Source organism: Dreissena polymorpha, chromosome 4, assembly GCF_020536995.1.
Source record: "Dreissena polymorpha isolate Duluth1 chromosome 4, UMN_Dpol_1.0, whole genome shotgun sequence".
In the NCBI taxonomy this organism is placed as follows: domain Eukaryota; kingdom Metazoa; phylum Mollusca; class Bivalvia; order Myida; family Dreissenidae; genus Dreissena; species Dreissena polymorpha.
The window spans coordinates 140,160,363-140,180,181 of record NC_068358.1 but is presented as its reverse complement, the minus strand read 5'-3'; the positions used below and the strand labels follow the sequence as shown (position 1 = coordinate 140,180,181).

At 36.2% G+C, this 19,819-nt stretch overlaps 3 protein-coding genes across 49 annotated transcripts in view; 1 reads left to right on the top strand and 2 right to left on the bottom strand.

Moving 5' to 3' along the window:
* The window catches only part of LOC127876934 (protein lingerer-like), a 91,421-nt gene extending 79,282 nt beyond the window's left edge, over positions 1–12,139 (top strand). For 4 of the 7 annotated variants that reach the window (XM_052422441.1, XM_052422442.1, XM_052422443.1 and 1 more), the window contains 6 exons: positions 2,604–2,724; positions 3,471–3,667; positions 5,231–5,321; positions 5,579–5,665; positions 6,078–6,331; positions 10,368–12,139. In XM_052422441.1, coding sequence (XP_052278401.1) covers positions 2,604–2,724; positions 3,471–3,667; positions 5,231–5,321; positions 5,579–5,665; positions 6,078–6,331; positions 10,368–10,460 — 843 coding nt within the window. In that variant the 3' untranslated portion in view covers positions 10,461–12,139. Of the gene's footprint in view, positions 1–1,462; positions 1,544–1,639; positions 1,721–2,030; positions 2,113–2,603; positions 2,725–3,470; positions 3,668–5,230; positions 5,322–5,578; positions 5,666–6,077; positions 6,332–10,367 lie in introns of those variants that run through there. The other 3 variants (XM_052422445.1, XM_052422446.1, XM_052422444.1) reach the window with 3 other exon arrangements.
* The window catches only part of LOC127876953 (uncharacterized), a 90,586-nt gene that overhangs the window by 56,681 nt on the left and 14,086 nt on the right, over positions 1–19,819 (bottom strand). The gene's annotated exons all lie outside the window — the stretch shown is intronic.
* The window catches only part of LOC127876940 (myo-inositol 2-dehydrogenase-like), a 103,067-nt gene continuing 98,876 nt past the window's right edge, over positions 15,629–19,819 (bottom strand). For all 41 annotated transcript variants that reach the window (XM_052422476.1, XM_052422481.1, XM_052422483.1 and 38 more), the window contains 3 exons: positions 17,248–17,317; positions 17,001–17,101; positions 15,629–16,411 (listed from right to left, as the gene is read on the bottom strand). In XM_052422476.1, coding sequence (XP_052278436.1) covers positions 16,280–16,411; positions 17,001–17,101; positions 17,248–17,317 — 303 coding nt within the window. In that variant the 3' untranslated portion in view covers positions 15,629–16,279. The remainder of the gene's footprint in view (positions 16,412–17,000; positions 17,102–17,247; positions 17,318–19,819) is intronic.

Below are 19,819 nucleotides of genomic sequence, written 5' to 3'. Positions count from 1 at the left end.
CCCTGATTAGCACAAGCATTAAGTCTGGTTTTCCTCTGATTAGCACATGCATTTAGTCTGTTTTCCCCTGATTAGCACACGCATTAAGTCTGGTTTTCCCCTGATTAGCACACGCATTAAGTCTGGTGTTCCCCTGATAAGCACACACATTAAGTCTGGTGTTCCCCTGATTAGCACATGCATTAAGTCTGGTTTTCCCCTGATTAGCACATGCATTAAGTCTGGTGTTCCCCTGATTAGCACACGCATTAAGTCTGGTGTTCCCCTGATCAGCACATGCATTAAGTCTGGTTTTCCCCTGATTAGCACATGCATTAAGTCTGGTGTTCCCCTGATTAGCACATGCATTAAGTCTGGTGTTCCCCTGATTAGCACACGCATTAAGTCTGGTTTTCCAGAGGGCTGCTCATATACATGAGCTGAAGATTTCTCAAGTTGTAATGATAGGTCTCTGTTACAGACAACCCATTAAAAATTATTCCAACGTTAAATAACTAAACCTTAGTTAAACAACTTATTAAATCCTCATTGTGGATATTTGTTTATTTAATTTTGGTGATGAATTCATGTGCATGACTATATGACAGACTAACACTGTTTTCTGACATTGTCTTACAGAAGACCTGTATACCTGTATGATCTGACCAATACTGTTGTGTCTTACAGAACTGTAACCTGTATGATCTGACCAATGCTTGTGTGTCTTACAGAACAGTAACCTTTTTGATCTGACCAATGCTTGTGTGTCTTATAGACCAGTAACCTGTATGATCTGACCATTGCTTGTGTGTCTTACAGATCAGTAACCTGTATGATCTGACCAATACTGTTGTGTTTTACAGAACAGTAACCTTTATGATCTGACCAATACTGTTGTGTCTTACAGAACAGTAACCTGTATAATCTGACCAATACTGTTGTGTTTTACAGAACAGTAACCTGTATGATCTGACCAATACTGTTGTGTCTTACAGTACAGTAACCTGTATGATCTGACCAATACTTGTGTGTCTTACAGAACAGTGACCTGTGTATGAGCTGACCAATACTGTTGTGTTTTACAGAACAGTAACCTTTATGATCTGACCAATACTGTTGTGTCTTACAGAACAGTAACCTGTATAATCTGACCAATACTGTTGTGTTTTACAGAACAGTAACCTGTATGATCTGACCAATACTGTTGTGTCTTACAGTACAGTAACCTGTATGATCTGACCAATACTTGTGTGTCTTACAGAACAGTGACCTGTGTATGAGCTGACCAATACTGTTGTGTTTTACAGAACAGTAACCTGTATGATCTGACCGATACTGTTGTGTTTTACAGAACAGTTATCTGTATGATCTGACCAATTCTGTTGTGTTTTACAGAACAGTAACCTGTTTGATCTGACCAATTATGTTGTGTCTTACAGAACAGTAACATGTATGATCTGACCAATTTTGTTGTGTTTTACAGAACAGTAACCTGTATGATCTGACCAATACTGTTGTGTTTTACACAACAGTAACCTGTATGATCTGACCAATATTGTTGTGTCTTACAGAACAATAACCTGTATGATATGACCAAAACTGTTGTGTCTTACAGAACAGTAACATGTATGATCTGACCCAATACTAGTGTGTCTTACAGAACAGTAACCTGTGTGATCTGACCAATTCTGTTGTGTTTTACAGAACAGAAACCTGTATGATCTGACCAATACTGTTGTGTCTTACAGAACAGTTACCTGTATGATCTGACCAATACTTGTGTGTCTTACAGAATAGTAACCTCTATGATCTGACCAATTCTGTTGTGTCTTACAGAACAGTAACCTGTATAATCTGACCAATACTGTTGTGTTTTACAGAACAGTAACCTGTATGATCTGACCAATACTTGTGTGTCTAACAGAACAGTTACCTGTATGATCTGACCAATTATGTTCTGTTTTACAGAACAGTAACCTGTATGATCTGACCAATAGTGTTTAACAGAACAGTAACCTGTATGATCTGACCATTTCTGTTGTGTTTTACAGAACAGTAACCTGTATGATCTGACCAATACTTGTGTGTCTTACAGAACACTAACCTGTATGATCTGACCAATACTTGCGTGTCTTACAGAACAGTAACCTGTATGATCTGATCAAATGCTGTTGTGTTTTACAGAACAGTAACCTGTATGATCTGACCAATACTTGTGTGTCTTACAGAACAGTAACTAGTATGATCTGACCAATACTGTTGTGTCTTACAGAACAGTAACCTGTATGATGTGACCAATACTGTTGTGTTTTACAGAACAGTAACCTGTATGATCTGACCAATACTTGTGTGTCTTACAGAACAGTAACCTGTATGATCTGACCAATGCTGTTGTGTTTTACAGAACAGTAACCTGTATGATCTGACCAATACTGTTGTGTCTTACAGAACAGTAACCTGTATGATCTGACCAATACTTGTGTGTCTTACAGAACAGTAACCTGTATGATCTGACCAATACTTGTGTGTCTTACAGAACAGTAACCTGTATGATCTGACCAATTCTGTTGTGTTTTACAGAACAGTAACCTGTATGATTTGACCAAAACTGTTGTGTCTTACAGAACAGTAACCTGTATGATCTGACCAATGCTGCTGCAGCTGGCATTCAGATCCCCCCAACAACGTTGACGGCCAACAGCACACAGCAGTCTCTTCCCACAGTACCTACAGTTCCATACACAGGTATGGGCAAATTGGCTTAAACAAATATCTCTCAGAAATACGAAAATATTTAAAATTGCAAAATATGCATTTTTGTTGCTAAAATCCTGACCATTCTGCTGAAGTTTTTAATGATTTGATAAATCATAGAAGTGTCTTTGTCAAACACATGTATTTAAGTTTTAAGCTTTCTTCATTTGCTCACCTTCTAAAATTCCAAAGATATTCAAACCGTTTGTGTTAACTAGTTGACAGTGTCAGCAAGAGTGGGGGGGGGGGGGGGGGGAATAGAGCAAGGGAGTATATGTACACAGATGTAGGGCACAGGACCCTGATATTTTGCTCTTGATCTTTCAGTATATACATGTAAATGTCAAGATTAATCCTGAGTGAAAGTCAATTCAATACGTTAGAAGGCTATGCTATTTGTCCATGTTTTTTTCTTATCATGAACTCAAATTTGTTTAAAGGATAAGTTGCAAATGGCATTTGTTCTAATGGACAAGTAACACAATATCAAATTTTGATGCCTGTAAATGGTTGATACTTTTGTCTATTTTGCTCCTTTTGAATTCCTTATTTTAGAAACCAACAGCAAATTCTTACTTGATTAATCTAGAAATTGTGTGTTTTAATGATCAAATATTAGAATAATATTTTTCTTTTGAAAAATCAGGTTGTGATAACTCCTATAATTTATTTCTTGTGTTATGTAAAATATATATATAAATTGCTTAGTTTACATTTGACATGTGTATTGCATGCAGGTTCAGCGGACAGTGGCAAGGTACCGAGAGTAGATGCACAGTCTCCAACAGGAACCATGGCGTCCACGCCCTCTGCAGGCCAAGCACAGGGCAGCCATCAACAACAACAACCACCATTCATCCTCAACTACAGCCACTACTACTACCCACCCAACATGATACCCGGCAGTCCTGGCTTCCAGTTCCCCATCCTTCAGGTTGGCAGGCTATTTGAAAAGGCTTGGTTGTTATGTCAGTGTTAATTAATAGGTTTAAATCAGGGTTTACTAAAAAGTCACAGGCTAGATTTTGTTTCCTCTGTACGGGGCCATGTGGAGGTTCCTTGAGGTAGAAGTGGCAGTGGTGTTTCCTTTTGCTTGGCGCGAGTAGACTATATGATGTATTGTGGACTCACAGCTTTAAACATAACATACATAATTTTGGTAGAAAATGTCTTTTGGGGCAAGTTGTATGTTTTCATACGCCAGACTTTAAAAAAAAAGTCAAAGCTGTGCTATTCACCAATTTCTTAGAATTCGTGTCTGCATAATGCTGTGATAATGAAAATTATGCAACATCTCTATATCTCTGTTTCTTCTACAATTATTTAGTTGAAACTTCACACATGTTTGTGGATAGAGTGTATGTTTACTGGTCAAGTTTCATAACTCTTACTTTTCTTAACCAAAATGATGCCACTTTTTGTTCCGAGAGAATTGTGGTGAAGGTTCATTGATCATTGTTTCTATTACAAGTATTCAATTCATTATATTAGGTGACTGACAAAAAATGTTCATAACACTTTCAAAGCAGAAGAATAGTCAATCATGCTGTCTTTAGCATGCTCTTGTTAATGTTTTGAGAAGGGACCTTATCCTACAACTGGTGGACAAAAATTGCACATTTAAAACCAATTTTGGGATAACTTTCTGGTGATAAAATTATCGGGGGATACAATTTTTAGGTATGTCATTTTGGAGGAAAACTGGAGGACTTCAAATGAATTTTCCTAAGGGATGTTGCTCACACTATAGCATTAAAAAAATTCCATGGAAGAGCAGTGCACACTAACCTTTACTCTGAATCAGATACTTTTGAAGGAACTGCTCATTTTACCCCCACAAACGAAGTTTAGGGGGGTATATAGGAGTGAGCTTGTCGGTCGGTCCGTATTAAGTGTCCGCTCTCTAATTCAAGTTGTTTTCATCCGATCTTCACCAAACTTGGTCAGATGTTGTATCTAGATGATGTCTAGGTTAAGTTCGAATATGGGTCATGCCGGGTCAAAAATGAGGTCAAGGGGGTCACTTAGTGTGTTTGAAACATTGAGCATGGTGTCCGCTCTCTAATTCAAGTAGTTTTCATCAGAGCTTCACCAAACTTTGTCAGAAGTTGCATATAGATGATGTGTAGGTCAAGTTCCAACATGGGCTATGCGGGGTCAAAAACTAGGTCACGGGGTCACTTAGTGCGTTTTAAACATTGAGAATGGTGTCCGCTCTCTAATTCAAGTAGTTTTCATCAGAGCTTCACCAAACTTGGTCAGAAGTTGTATCTAGATGATGTGTAGGTCAAGTTCGAACATGGGCCATGCCAGGTCAAAAACAAAGTCACAGGGTCACTTAGTGCGTTTTAAACTTTAAGCATGGTGTCCGTTGTTTTTTGTGAAGACAACATTCAAAATATTCTGTGTCAATGCGGAATGTGGGCGTATTCGTCACATCTGTGACAAAGCTCTAGTTGTTTCTGTCATGGGTATAACTGAAAAGGTATTTTTTCAGATGCCACAGGTGACCAATTCCGGCACCCCTGCCAACTCACAGTACCAGCAGAAGAGCTATGGATCACACCTGCAGTATGGAGCTAACAAAGGTATGTGACTTGGCGACCACTAAAGCCTCAACCTTCAATCACTTTCAGTAGAAGTTCATAAGACCTTATCCTTTGAGTAGAAATTGATAATCAGATATGAAAACGCTTATAGATTTCATGTAGAAGAACATTTGATGTAAATATCTACTGCCATGTGATTATTTGATTGTGAAAGAAGACTTTCTTGTTTTATAGAACAAACAAATAATGTATGTTAATGTCAGTAATCATCATAAATAGTGCTCATCTGCCCACAGGTTATGAGGATCTCTCTGGACCCAGTGCGGCCGACTTCAAAAGTCCCTATGGCAGCAACCAGGCCCAACCAAAACCCACTGCCAACTGTAAGTCAGAGTCTGCAGTCTTTGTCAGCAGCATTACAAGTCTAGTCCTCAAAAATCACTTGTGTATTTGCTGAGCATTTGGCTCAATCCAGCTGAGATACTTGGGTTCAACTTGTTGGTTCTGATTATGGTATTATTTGTGTGTAACAGCTAAAATGTACGGGTTTTTCAGTGTAAATATATTTTGTTTTGCAATAAAATATTTATTAGCCACTCATGAACAGATGTTACATACATAAGTCACAAGCAAGCAAACCGGTATGTTAGTAATGAAATTATCTATGGATTTTCGTATGAGTGTTAACTGTAAAATGAAATATTTCTTATTTTGATTAATATCAGCACATAGGAACAATACTGCATGAATTTCAAGCATAGAAGTAATTGTGAAGTATGTTTCCAATCCTTCCAGCTTCTGTGAGCGGTTCAGTGTCGTCAGACATCCCACTGGCGGGTGGCTATGCCCAGAAGAACCACACTCAGGCTTTTGACAAGCAGGCATTCCACACTGGAACCCCGCCTCCCTTCAACCTGCCTATGGGGGGCCAGCTGGCCACAGGGAACCAGACGGGACCTTTGGGTGCCCACACTGGCCCCTATGGGACTCCCTTTGTGCCCATGATGGCCCATCAGCCCCACTCACAGATGATGCATCATCCAATCCAGGTAAGGAACTCTTAAGTTATGCTTCTCTTTAGGTAGGGTAATGTTCGGGTTTCATTGAGATATTTCCCTTTTTAGCTTGGTTTTTAGAAGAGCAACGATAAAGTTTTTGGTAAGCAATTTTCTGATGAATAGTATGAGGGATGTCATTCCAACTTCAAACATTTATTTCCCATATTAAAAGGACCACATTGGCAATGTTTAGTAAATCTAGCTTGGCATTTGTCAAAATTAGGGGCATTGTAATGCTTAGAAATTTACCTGTGAATGACCCCATAGGCCATGTTTAGTAAATCTAGCTTGATATTTGTCAAACTTAGGGGCATTGTAATGCTTAGAAATTAACCTATTCACCAGTAAGTTTCTGTAAGCTATCTTCTCAAGAATGGCTTGAGGAAAATCCAGCAAACTTACAACATTTATTCCACACCAGTGTTTGTTTTATGCCCCCCTTCGAAGAAGAGTGGGTATATTGCTTTGCACGTCTGTCGATCGGTCGGTCTGTCGGTCGGTCCGTCCACCAGGTGGTTTCCGGATGATAACTCAAGAAGGCTTGGGGCTAGGATCATGAAACTTCATAGGTACATTGATCATGACTTGCAGATGACCCCTATTGATTTTGAGGTCACTAGGTCAAAGGTCAAGGTCACGGTGACCCGAAATAGTAAAATGGTTTCCGGATGATAACTCAAGAATGCATACGCCTAGGATCATGAAACTTCATGGGTAGATTGATCATGACTCGCAGATGACCCCTATTGATTTTGAGGTCACTAGGTCAAGGTCACGGTGACCCGAAATAGTAAAATGGTTTTTGGATGATAACTCAAGAACGCTTTTGCCTAGGATCATGACACTTCATAGGTACATTGATCGTGACTCGCAGATGACCCCTATTGATTTTCAGGTCACTAGGTCAAAGGTCAAGGTCACAGTGACAAAAATCGTATTCACACAATGGCTGCCACTACAACGGACAGCCCATATGGGGGGCATGCATGTTTTACAAACAGCCCTTGTTTCATTTAAAATTGGGTCGGGTAATCGGCCCCATTCCCCAATGGAAAAAAAGTATACAATTTTCTCCAAATTGGAGCTAAAAATTCACAATGGAAGGTTTCCAAAAAAAAAGAAAGAAAAAATAGATCTCAATATATCTTCCATCCATAAAAGTTCAACCTTAGTAAAAAATAATACTGAAAACACTTGTATTCTCAATTTTGAAGCATTTTGTGTAAAGCAAAACAACGACACTAATTTCCCAATTTAAGTCAAAACCCCACAAATTTTCCCAATCCAGAAAGACCCGGCCCCATTCTCAAAATGGTGGGAAAAAATCTGCCCACATTAAAATACACCATAGGCAAAGTTTGGTTATTCTAGTTAGAAATTTGTCATTATAAATAGCTTTTGTACACTTTGACTTGGAGTCAAAGCATCAATAATTAAATGAGCAAAAATATGTTTTTATGCCCCCGGATCGAATGATCGGGGGTATATTGTTTTTGGCCTGTCTTTCTGTCTGTCATTCTGTCCCAAAACTTTACAGTAAAGTTTTGCAATAACTTTTGAAATATTGAACATGGCAACTTGATATTTGGCATGCATGTGTATCTCATGGAGCTGCACATTTTGAGTGGTGAAAGGTCAAGGTCATCCTTCAAGGTCAAAGGTCAAAAATTTCAAACTTTAATATTGTAAAGTTTTGCAATAACTTTTGAAATATTGAACATAGCAACTTGATATTTGGCTCTCATGGAGCTGCACATTTTTAGTGGTGAAAGGTCAAGGTCATCCTTCAAGGTCAAAGGTCAAATTTTTTTAAACTTTAATATAGTAAAGTTTTGCAATAACTTTTGAAATATTAAACATAGCAACTTGATATTTGGCATGCATGTGTATCTCATGGAGCTGCACATTTTTAGTGGTGAAAGGTCAAGGTCATCCTTCAAGGTCAAAGGTCCACAAAAAAAGCGGTGCATTAGCGGGCATTGTGTTTCTGACAAACACATCTCGTTTTAGCTCGACTATTATATATGAAATATATATAGTGGAGCTATCCTACTCACCCCGGCGTCGGCATGCAAATGTTAAGTTTGCGTACTACTCCAAATATTTCCTATATGCTTTGACATATTGCTTTTTTATTTTGCGTACTTCTTTACCAACATGACCCCAATCTATAAACAAGAGCAAACAACTGTATCAAGCATTTTGACAGAATTATTGCCCCTATTATACTTAGAATATGCATATTATTGATAAATCTATGTTAAAGTTTGCGTACCACCTCAAATATTTTCTATGTCTTTTGACATATTGCTTTCATATTTTGCATACTTCTTTACCAACATGATCCCAATCTATAAACAAGAGCAGACAACTGTATCAAGCATTTTGACAGAATTATGGCCCCTTTTATTCTTAGATAATTGAACATTTTGCTTAAATTGCCATAACTTCTTTATAAGCTCGACTATTATATATGAAATATATATAGTGGAGCGATCCTACTCACCCCGTCGTCTGCGTTTCCGTTCCGTTAGCGTGCAAATGTTCAAGTTTTCGTTCTACCCCAATTATTTTCATTTTCCCTTTACATATTGCTTTCATATTTTGCATGCCTGTTAACCAACATGACCCCAACCTATAAACAAGATCAGACAACTCTTATCAAGCATTTATTCATAATTATGGCCCCTTTTCCACTTAGTATATGCAGCAAATGTTTAAGTTTGCGTACTACCCTGAATATTTTCAATGTTCCTTGACATATTGCTTTCATATTTTGCATACTTGTTTACCATCATGACCCCAACCTATAAACAAGAGCATACAACTGTATCAAGCATTTTGTCATAATTATTGCCCCTTTTATACTTATAATATGCATATTATTGATAAATCAATGTTAAAGTTTGCGTACTACCCCAAATATTTGCTATATCCTTTGACATATTGCTTTTATATGTTGCATACTTGTTTACCAACATGACCCCAACCTATAAACAAGAGCAGACCACTGTATCAAGCATTTTGACATAATTATGGCCCCTTTTACACTTAGATAATTGAACATTTTGCTTAAATTGCATATAAACTTCTTTATTTATGATCACATTTTATTATTACTTTGACAAAACAACAGTTATCTGAATACCACAATAGATTCCACCCAAACAATACCCCACGCCCCTACCCAGAATTCCTCCCACTCCCCCACCCATACTGTCGAGCACTCGAATAGTCAAGCGCGCTGTCCTCTGACAGCTCTTGTTATGCCCCCCTTCAAAGAAGAGGGGGTATATTGTTTTGCATATGTTGGTCGGTCCGTCCGTCCGTCCACCTGATGGTTTCCGGATGATAACTCAAGAACGCTTAGGCCTAGGATCATGAAACTTCATAGGTACATTGATCATGACTGGCAGATGACCCCTATTGATTTTCAGGTCACTAGGTAAAAGGTCAAGATCACATTGACAAAAAACGTAATCACACAATGGCTGCCACTACAACTGACAGCCCATATGGGGGGCATGCATGTTTTACAAACAGCCCTTGTTTATGATCACATTTGATTCATACTTTGACAAAACAACACTTACCTGACAAACCACAATGCTCTCCACCCAAACCATCCCCCATGCCCCACCCCAGAATCCCCCCCCCCCCCCCCCCAAAAAAAAATAATATTTGGTTGGTTGGTTTGTGTGTTTGTTTGCTCCAACTTTAACATTTTGCCATAACTTTTGCAATATTGAAGATAGCAACTTCATAATTGGCATACAAGTGTATCTCATGGAACTGCAGATTTTGAGTGATGAAAGGTCAAGTTCATTCTTCAAGGTCAGAGGTCAAATATATAGCTTCAAAGCGGCGCAGAAGGGGACATAGTGTTTCCGACAAGCACATATCTTGTTTGCTTTTTGTTACAAAGTTCATATCACTGAAGCTTATCGTGCTCATTTATAAAATCATATTCATTGTGTACATTCATATAATCATAGGGCTAACGCCACTGTGGTTATGCCTTTTTCAGGACACGTCATCCTCCAGCCGAGGTGGCCAGGCCGGGTCTCAGTCCAAGAGCTCCAACAAGGGCTACAGTGGATCCAACTGGGGTACCTACTAAACACTGCACCCTCCCAACCTGGCATACAACACAACCTACCCTAGGGCTGGCGTGGTTGTGCACTATGGCAGAATGAAAGGGAATTCATGCTGAATTAATTCCTTGCCTAGTGCTTCTGATTTCGATGTCTGATAACAAAAATTTCATGAATTTGGCAGTGTTGTGTTTGCTGTTTTTGATAGATTTTTCACCAGATTCATTTGAAACTCTCACATTAAGTATGAAATGTTTTATGAAATCCTTACTTTATTTAACTTTTGCAACATAGAGATATCATTTTGTTGTTAGATATAGATTATTTATAAATGAATAATGCCAGCTCACATATTAAACTTTTGAGATCTTCTTCATACAAAAATGGCTGCTGGTCCATTTGAGAATATGTTTTGTCTGTACAAATGGTTATTGTGGCTTGTCATTGTGCATCGGTTAGGTTAGTGTTGTCTTATTTTATCCTGTAAATTGTGTTCTAGATGTGACTGTTTTCCTTGGCTCTCCAATACATTGTTTGGCTAAAATTGTGCTGTCTTGATGTAATATTGCGCTTACAATAATTGTCTAATGGTTTGAAATGTAGTTTTTGTAAGTTAGATTAATATACTGCGTACTAGACTTCATCATGTAATTGGCTCATTTACGAGCTTAGGCAAAGACGTTTAGAAAATGCTGTGGTAATTGTAATAGGGTCAGTTCCCCGGTTTAGTTGTAACATATTGCTACAACACAAATATTTGTTTCACCTCTCAATTGATGAGGTTCTATTAAAATTAATTCGTTAGTTTGCTCTTATTAAGGAATGCTTAAACATCTGTTCAATTATGTTTATGCATTTTCTTTTACATAAGAAATCACAGCATTTTCTTAATGACATTGCCCATGTTTTTGGATTTCTTGTAAGTATTTTATATTTTTCTCGGAACACTAGTATTATATTACTTCATGTACATATTTCATTGTATAGTCATAGAAGATAATCTATATATATTTGATCAGACGCGTTGTTGTTACTCTTCTTTAAGTTCTTAGTACTAAGGTGTGCTAATGTAAGGTGTTCTAATTACTTTTTTAGTTTGTTTCGTAATGTTACAGAGGACCAATAAAAGCTTGAATGCAAACTTTCAAATAAAACTAGCTAAATTACCTGTGTTTTTATATTTTCTTTGCTCCAGCTGAACAAAACTCTTCTTTATTATAAATAGAAATTAAAACGCAACAAGTGTAGATAATGAATAGACTCGAAGCTGTACATTTGTTTTCGTAAACATTTCTCAATAAACCGAACATATACGTATAGAATGGATCTGGAAGAAGTAACATACTTTTTGGTGCAGTCACTTATATTTCATACTTAATTTTAACATTAACATTATATTGTGCTGTTTGTGTTATCTGTTAAACTGTTCTATAATAAATATCAAAATACTTAAAAAGTCTAACTCTTCAAAGTGTCAATACATGTCTGTATTTTAATAATGCTTCCTCTATTTTTCATACATCTGTGTTATTGCATGTGCTGTATCTACACCAATGCTTACAAAATTATTACTTTGATGAATGTCCTGTACAGTATAGTTGTTGAGAATGAGTTTTCTTTTGCTTTTTAAATATGGAGAAATTTTGTAAAACTTATTAAAAATAATTGATCATTGTGTATGTAATAAATTTCTTATGTGCTGCAATGTCTTTGTGTTAGTATAAAGCTATGAATACCACATAGAGAAAGAAATCCTTGAAAGGTGTCATCTGATAAGAGGAAGTGTCTTGAGATATTCTATAAGGTATCATCTGCTAAGAGGAAGTGTCTTGAGATATTCTCAAAGTCTTGACCTGGATTCACACAGCCCTATACAGGTTCTTGTTCCTTGCAATGAAAGTCATAGGCTTATAAAGCTACTTGTCTTTCTTGTATGGTTACTGATAGTTTACTTTTTATGTCCCCCACTATAGTAGTGGGGGACATATTGTTTTTGCCCTGTCGGTTGGTTGGTTGGTTGGTTGTCTGTTGGTCTGTTTGCGCCAACTTTAACATTTGCAATAACTTTTGCAATATTGAAGAAAGCAACTTGATATTTGGCATGCATATGTATCTCATGGAGCTTCACATTTTGAGTGGTGAAAGGTCAAGGTCATCCTTCAAGGTCAAAGGTCAAATATATGGGTCAAAATCGCTAATTTAATGTACACTTTTGCAGTATTTTAATATTCAAGATAGCAACTTGATATTTGGCATCCATGTGTATCTCATGGAGCTGCACATTTTGAGTGGTGAAAGGTCAAGGTCAGAGGTCAAATATGTGGCCAAAATCGCTCATTTTATGAGTACTTTTGCAATATTGAAGATAGCAACTTGATATTTGGCATGCATGTGTATCTCATGGAGCTGCACATTTTGAGTGGTAAAAGGTCAAGGTCATTCTTTAAGGTCAGAGGTCAAATATATGTGACCCAAATTGCTTATTTTATTAATACTTTTGCAATATTGAAGATAGCAACTTGATATTTGGCATGCATGTGTATCTCATAGAGCTGCACATTTTGAGTGGTGAAAGGTCAAGGTTATCCTTCAAGGTCAAATATATGGGTCAAAATTGCTCATGTAATGTCACTTCTGCAATATTGAAGCTAGCAATTTTATATTTGAAATGCATGTGTATCTCATGGAGCTGCACATTTTGAGTGGTGAAGGGTCAAGGTCATCCTTCAAGGTCAAACGTCGTATAGGGGGACATTGTGTTTCACAACCGCATCTTGTCTATGGAAACGTTTTGGGAAGATTCCTAGAGTATGGTCAAATCAGAGATCTTCCTGTAATTCTTTTGACTTTGTTTTGTGAAGCTAGGACCACACCATGTGTGCACATTGCTGACAAGACCTCGTTACATGGCAAAGTAATGTCTTAGATAAATTTTCTAACAGACAGGTGTTAAACATGACAACTTATTATGGTTTAAATAAGATCAAAGTTAACATTAAATCCATCAATATGGCTTAGAGATGAATTGTAAAGTTGTAACAACCAAAAATGTGAATTTTGGGCCTGACCCTGAACTTTCATATAGGGAACTGCAGATAAATGCAACACATCTTGTAATGCTGCATTACATTTACAAAATTATTTTTAAATCCATCTAAAAATGGCAGTTATAGCTGTTTTATGGTATATTTGAGCTTTTCTAAGCCTGACCTTGATCATTTAAAGGGGCCTTTTCACAGATTTTGGCATGTACTGATGTTTGTCAGTAAATGCTTTATATTGAAAAATGTAAACATTGGATCTAAAAAGCTCCATTAAAAAATCAAGAATAAAATTTAAAAAAGAAAAAAAAGGTAACCCCCAGCAGGGCTCGAACCACTGACCCCTGGAGTCCTGAAGTAAAAACCACTTAGACCACTCGGCCATCCTTCCAGTTACATTACATGTTTTAGATGTATTTTATACTTGATATAATCAATCCTCATAGTTTCACGAGATATAACGACAAAAACAGAACTCGCCAAATTATTAATTCGTTTTCGTGTTGCAACGCTTTATAATTTTCAGGTTTTTAAATCTTAAAAAGATGCATATAATGGCCATTTTAGAGCATGGTAAATGTTCAATATTTCTGTTTCCTCACAAATATAACAAACGAAAATTTGCAAATCTGGAACAACTTTTTTCAATTTTGTCAATTTACCCAAACGTGAAAAGGACCCTTTAAGGAAGATTGTTGTTCCAAGTTATTTTAAACTTTATCAAAATGTGGCAAAGTTATAAGTTGTGACAAGAATTTAAATCTTTAATAATGGCCACTTGTTTCCTTTGACCTTTAAGCCTGATCGACCATCTAAGTAGTGGGACTGGTGGGTCATGAGGTACATCTTATGACGGTTTACGTTTGTGAAGCTATTTTAAAATCCATTTGGCAAACTTCTGGCTGAGATAGGAATTTTAGGCTGTTTTATGGCAAATTTGACCTTTTACCTTAAATTATGACATTGACTTTATGTAGGGAGACGGGCGTTACACATGTCATCTTATTATGATTTATATGTTTAACAGCTTATCTTAAGATCAATTAATATGGGCTGTGAAAATGGGGTTTTATGCAAGGCGTTACACAGGTCATCTTATTATGATTTATATGTTTAACAGCTTCCTATGAAACCCTTCATGACTATAGCTGACAGGGTAGCTCCCTATGAAACCCTCTATGACTATAGCTGACAGGGTAGCTCCCTATGAAACCCTCCATGACTATAGCTGACAGGGTAGCTCCCTATGAAACCCTCCATGACTATAGCTGACAGGGTAGCTCCCTATGAAACCCTCCATGACTATAGCTGACAGAGTAGCTCCCTATGAAACCCTCCATGACTATAGCTGACAGGGTAGCTCCCTATGAAACCCTCCATGACTATAGCTGACAGGGTAGCTCCCTATGAAACCCTCCATGACTATAGCTGACAGGGTAGCTCCCTATGAAACCCTCCATTACTATAGCTGACAGGGTAGCTCCCTATGAAACCCTCCATGACTATAGCTGACAGGGTAGTTCCCTATGAAACCCTCCATGACTATAGCTGACAGGGTAGCTCCATGACTATAGCTGACAGGGTAGCTCCATGACTATAGCTTACAGGGTAACTCCAGGACTATAGCTGACAGGGTAGCTCCATGACTATAGCTGACAGGGTAGCTCCATGACTAGCTGACAGGGTAGTTCCATGACTATTGCTGACAGGGTAGCTCCAGGACTATACTGACAGGGTAGCTCCATGACTATAGCTGACAGGGTAGCTCCATGACTATAGCTGACAGGGTAGCTCCCGACCAATTTGTGCAAGATAAGCATGTTGGTCTGGAGCTACATTGGCAATAACTGCTCAAATTAAACTGTCAAAACCTCATCCGAGATTAGAAGTACTGAAACAGGGGCATTTAAATTTTGTAAACTTTATTAGCATAAATAATGCAAATTTATTTGCTTCCTATACTTATGATTTGACTGTGTACTTGCATTTGTTTCACAAAATAACTAATTCACATTTTTGTGAGGCTACTATTCATTCTTTAGCATTCATTCTCCAATGATATTGGTAAATAAGTATGAATTTTCAAATTGCAAGTATAACTTTCAACAACTATTACAACTCAATAAACATTTTAAGAAAAAGAACAATAAATCTATTAAGGATACAAAATGTATTTGCAAAATATATAATAGTTTATCACAGATGGCAATTAATGTTATTGATAGCAATCTAAAGACATGAAACAGTTAAATATTATGTTAATAAAATATTACAAATACAAAAATATTGTTTATAAGACATACATAAATCATAATTACAATTACAAATGAACATTACTAAAAATGAACATTAGTTGAAAATAACATATTCTCAAAAATCTTAACTTGACAAAGAGGCTTAACAGAAAACAAGATAACAAAGAGTCGTGTAAACATAAACATCTGGTTAATCACAGAGAATTTAACAAGCTTGTGTTCTAATTTATACACTCCATTGCATCCATACTTAATCGACCAGATTTTCCTCTGTTACTGGTAAACCACACTTTTGCTTGGGTATAAGGAAACATGAACTCCTTTTTCATACAGTTCCTTCCACAATTATTATTGTAAAATCACATACTATTCTTCATGGCATTGAATTTAAAGATACACTTCATGTTGATTCACACTTGGGTGTCTGAAATTCCGGAAGAATAATTACTGGTAAATCTCAGACATTTTTTGATTGTATAAAAGTTAGCTAAATACTCTAATTTCCTTTTAAAATTGACATATTACAGACATTTCTTGCTATATTTGCTGTTAGACATACACTCCATCGTCATTCAAACAAAGTGTCCTGTTTTCCTTTCTACTCCGCTCAGCAGCGAAACATAGCACATGACTTGCTAACGTAGCGTCTGGTCCAGTTTCAATGGTGGATGAACTTGGATTCTGCAAAAAAATAGACCAAACCATAAATCTTAATTTGTGTCTATGGTGTAATTGCATCACTCACAGTCTTTTGAGTATAAACATGACAATATCCTTTAATTAAACTATATATTGTACAATTGTTGAAACTATCTGGACAAAGTAAATACTAGTTAATGGGTATTAGATGAACATCAACTTATCTTTGGCAGTTTTCATTATGCAATAATTTGTAAAAGATAATCAAATGGCATTACCATTTACTTTATGGTCATACCATTAGATTATCTTATATAGATTTATGTGTAGCATTTGTTGTAATTAAATGATGGAAATTGATGTCCTACGTGGTCTCAGATTTAATTCATCATCTCCATTTAGGCTCTTCCAATATATTTGGGAAGGTTCACCTACAATCTTAATTTATAATCAAACTGAAAACCCCATCAACTATGAAAAGGGCTGAGGAAAGAAGTTACTACATTGTATAACCAATGAGGAGAAATTAGATTTACACGTTTTTTTCCCATTAAAATCTGTACATAGTCTTTTATGCAAATGTTCACCACTATATACTAAATCAAACTAGGTTCAAAAGTGCTGTACATACATGAAGCATATCGACAAATGCATTGATAGTATGGAAATCTGCCCCGCCATGCCCACTCAATGCACTGGAACATACCGTCTTGTCATCCATGTTGTGTGATGCTGAAAAGAATGGATCCTTTACTTACAAAGTTATAGACAATATTTGTTGATTTCAGTGTACAATAAGATTATTAGTGCATGAGTTGTCTAACAAATACATATAATACATATAATAAACTCAATATAAACAATAACATTTGACCCACTTGTCTGTTGTGAATTGAAGTCATACACACATACTGGGTTCCTCTTGCCATCTTTTACTGTTATCTGTCCCTGAATATCAGTAAAGAAGAACTTACAAAAATAAAAGTACAAGCATGGATGGATATATGATTTTCAAAAGGAAATTATTGGGTGAAACAAGAAAAATGTTATAATTTTACTAAAAACTGTAAGCAATAATAAACAATAATAAACAATTGCTTAAAAATAGCTATTAAACAAAAGTTTACCTTTTTCGTGATATTATACAATTGACTAATAAAATATATAATAAATGACTTAGTTGACCAATCAAAGACTTAGAATATGTGCAGCAGTAAAATAAAGTACATGGCTGTTTTATCCAATCGTTTTACTGCTAACCCTTACTGCCAAACAATTCAAATGCATTGCTATAAGTCTATTAAGAGGTAAATTCGCTGCCTTGAAAATATTCTCTGATATTGTCACGACTCTGACTTTTGTGAAAGTAAATATCTTCGGAAGCGGTAGCGAATCGTGTCAAGATAAATTTCTTTTAGTTAAGAAGTGAAAAATAAACACTTTTTATAAATTTTGTCAAACGTATCATTTATTATTTTCATCATATCACACATTTATGAACATAATACATTTATGTCAATGATAACATTACATGAGAAAAGTAAGAGTTATAAGTTAATAATTGTGTTAAAATTCTGCAAGTTTTCTGTTAAAATTCTGTGAGTTTTCTGTTATAATTCCGCATGTTTTCTGTTATATTTGTATGTTTATATTTCTTTTTCTTATGAGGTTGTCAATTACAAACCATCAACTTTCAAAGCCTTTGTCTTTCTTTTATTCTCATATTCTTGCGTTATCACCTACCGACCCAACCGTTCTGGTTAGAGTGATTCAAACTCAGAACTCACGGCCTTTTATACTCTCAGAAATTATGTTACCGCAGAATTCTGCTAAGTATTAGAATGTCATAACGTGTACAGCAGAAGACTGACAGAATCACCAATAACTTTGGATTGTTCAATGAAAAATATAACATTTCAATATGTATTAACAATATAATATATAATACTACATAAATTACCTGCATATTTGCTATTTTAAATGCAAATAGTATTTTAAAACAATAAAAATTGATGCAGTATAAAAACAGTTTACAGCAGATTGTTTACGTAATAGTGACGTCATTCTCAGCTACAACGCCACCTAGGGTTTGCAAGAATCTGGATTTAAACTCCAACAATCGCGTAGCTGGTAATCCAGGTAAATTTTCAAGTCTGTTATCATTAGAGTCTCATACAATACTATAACTTAACTGCAGACAGCATTCGAAACATAGGTTAAATATCAAATAGTAAATAAATATTACCCCACCCACTAAGGTTTACATGTGTTACATTACCCCCCTCTTAAGATTGTTTGTGTCCTCACAAAACTATTAAGTTCATAGAATCATTTAAACAATCACAATAAATAAATAACTCCTTTTCAATAAATACAATTTATTAATTTAATGTCTAACTATCGACATTGAACAATTAATACAATACAAATTAACAAATGGATAATATATTCAGCATATATAACATTCCGATAATAACAATACTTATCACCTAGTGCTGTAAAACACAAGTGACAATAATAGGAACAAACATGTTAACAAGTAAGTTATGAGCAAGGGTTTTAAACAAATATATTAAACATTGTGATGCTCATGACATTTTACTTATAACAACAAATTAAGTACATATATCAAAATTGAGCATGGATAAGACTAGAATGTTTCCTCCTCTATCACAAGCATCTCAAACAACAGAGCATGTCAAAAGTGATTAAAACATTTGGAGGAAATTTCGATCTTTTTAAAGATCAATTTTACAACAATGCAAAGAGCCAATGCTCTTTAAATTTACCTTTGAACATCAACATAAACAATAAAACTACAACAACAGTAACAACACATCAAATGTTAAATAAACTCTTTGACTATCAATAATCTTGTTATAATGCAGCAATTTTTAATAAATAAAATGACTATGTTTACTTCACATTTCATAGTATCAATTATTGGTTGCCAAAAACAAAAATGACAATTAAGGTTGTAACCGTCGGAATTATTTAGTGCATTACGACCTTTGCTGATCCGAGTTTTACACAGTTTGCATGGTTTAAAGAGTGACTTCCCTTTACCAGCCATGCCGTTAGAATTTCTATTCAAATTTCGATTCGTTTTTAGCCGGATTTTTTTCGAAAAAATCTCGGCTTATAGATTGATGTTGTCGGGCGGGCGGGGCGGGCGGGCGGGCGGGCGGGGGTGGCGGGGTGGCGGGGTGGCGGCGTGCTCGAAAATGTTAAAGTTCTTATTTCATGGTATAACTTTGGTATGCTTGGACCTAGAGTCTTCAAACTTGACATGAAGGTTGGCCAGGATTAACAGATGACCACTGGTCATTTCAAGGTCATTCATTTGAAGGTCAAGGTCACTGTGACCTTCAATATAAAAAATGTTAAAGTTGTTATAACTTTGGTATGCTTGGACCTAGAGTCTTGAAACTTGACAAGAAGGTTGGCCAT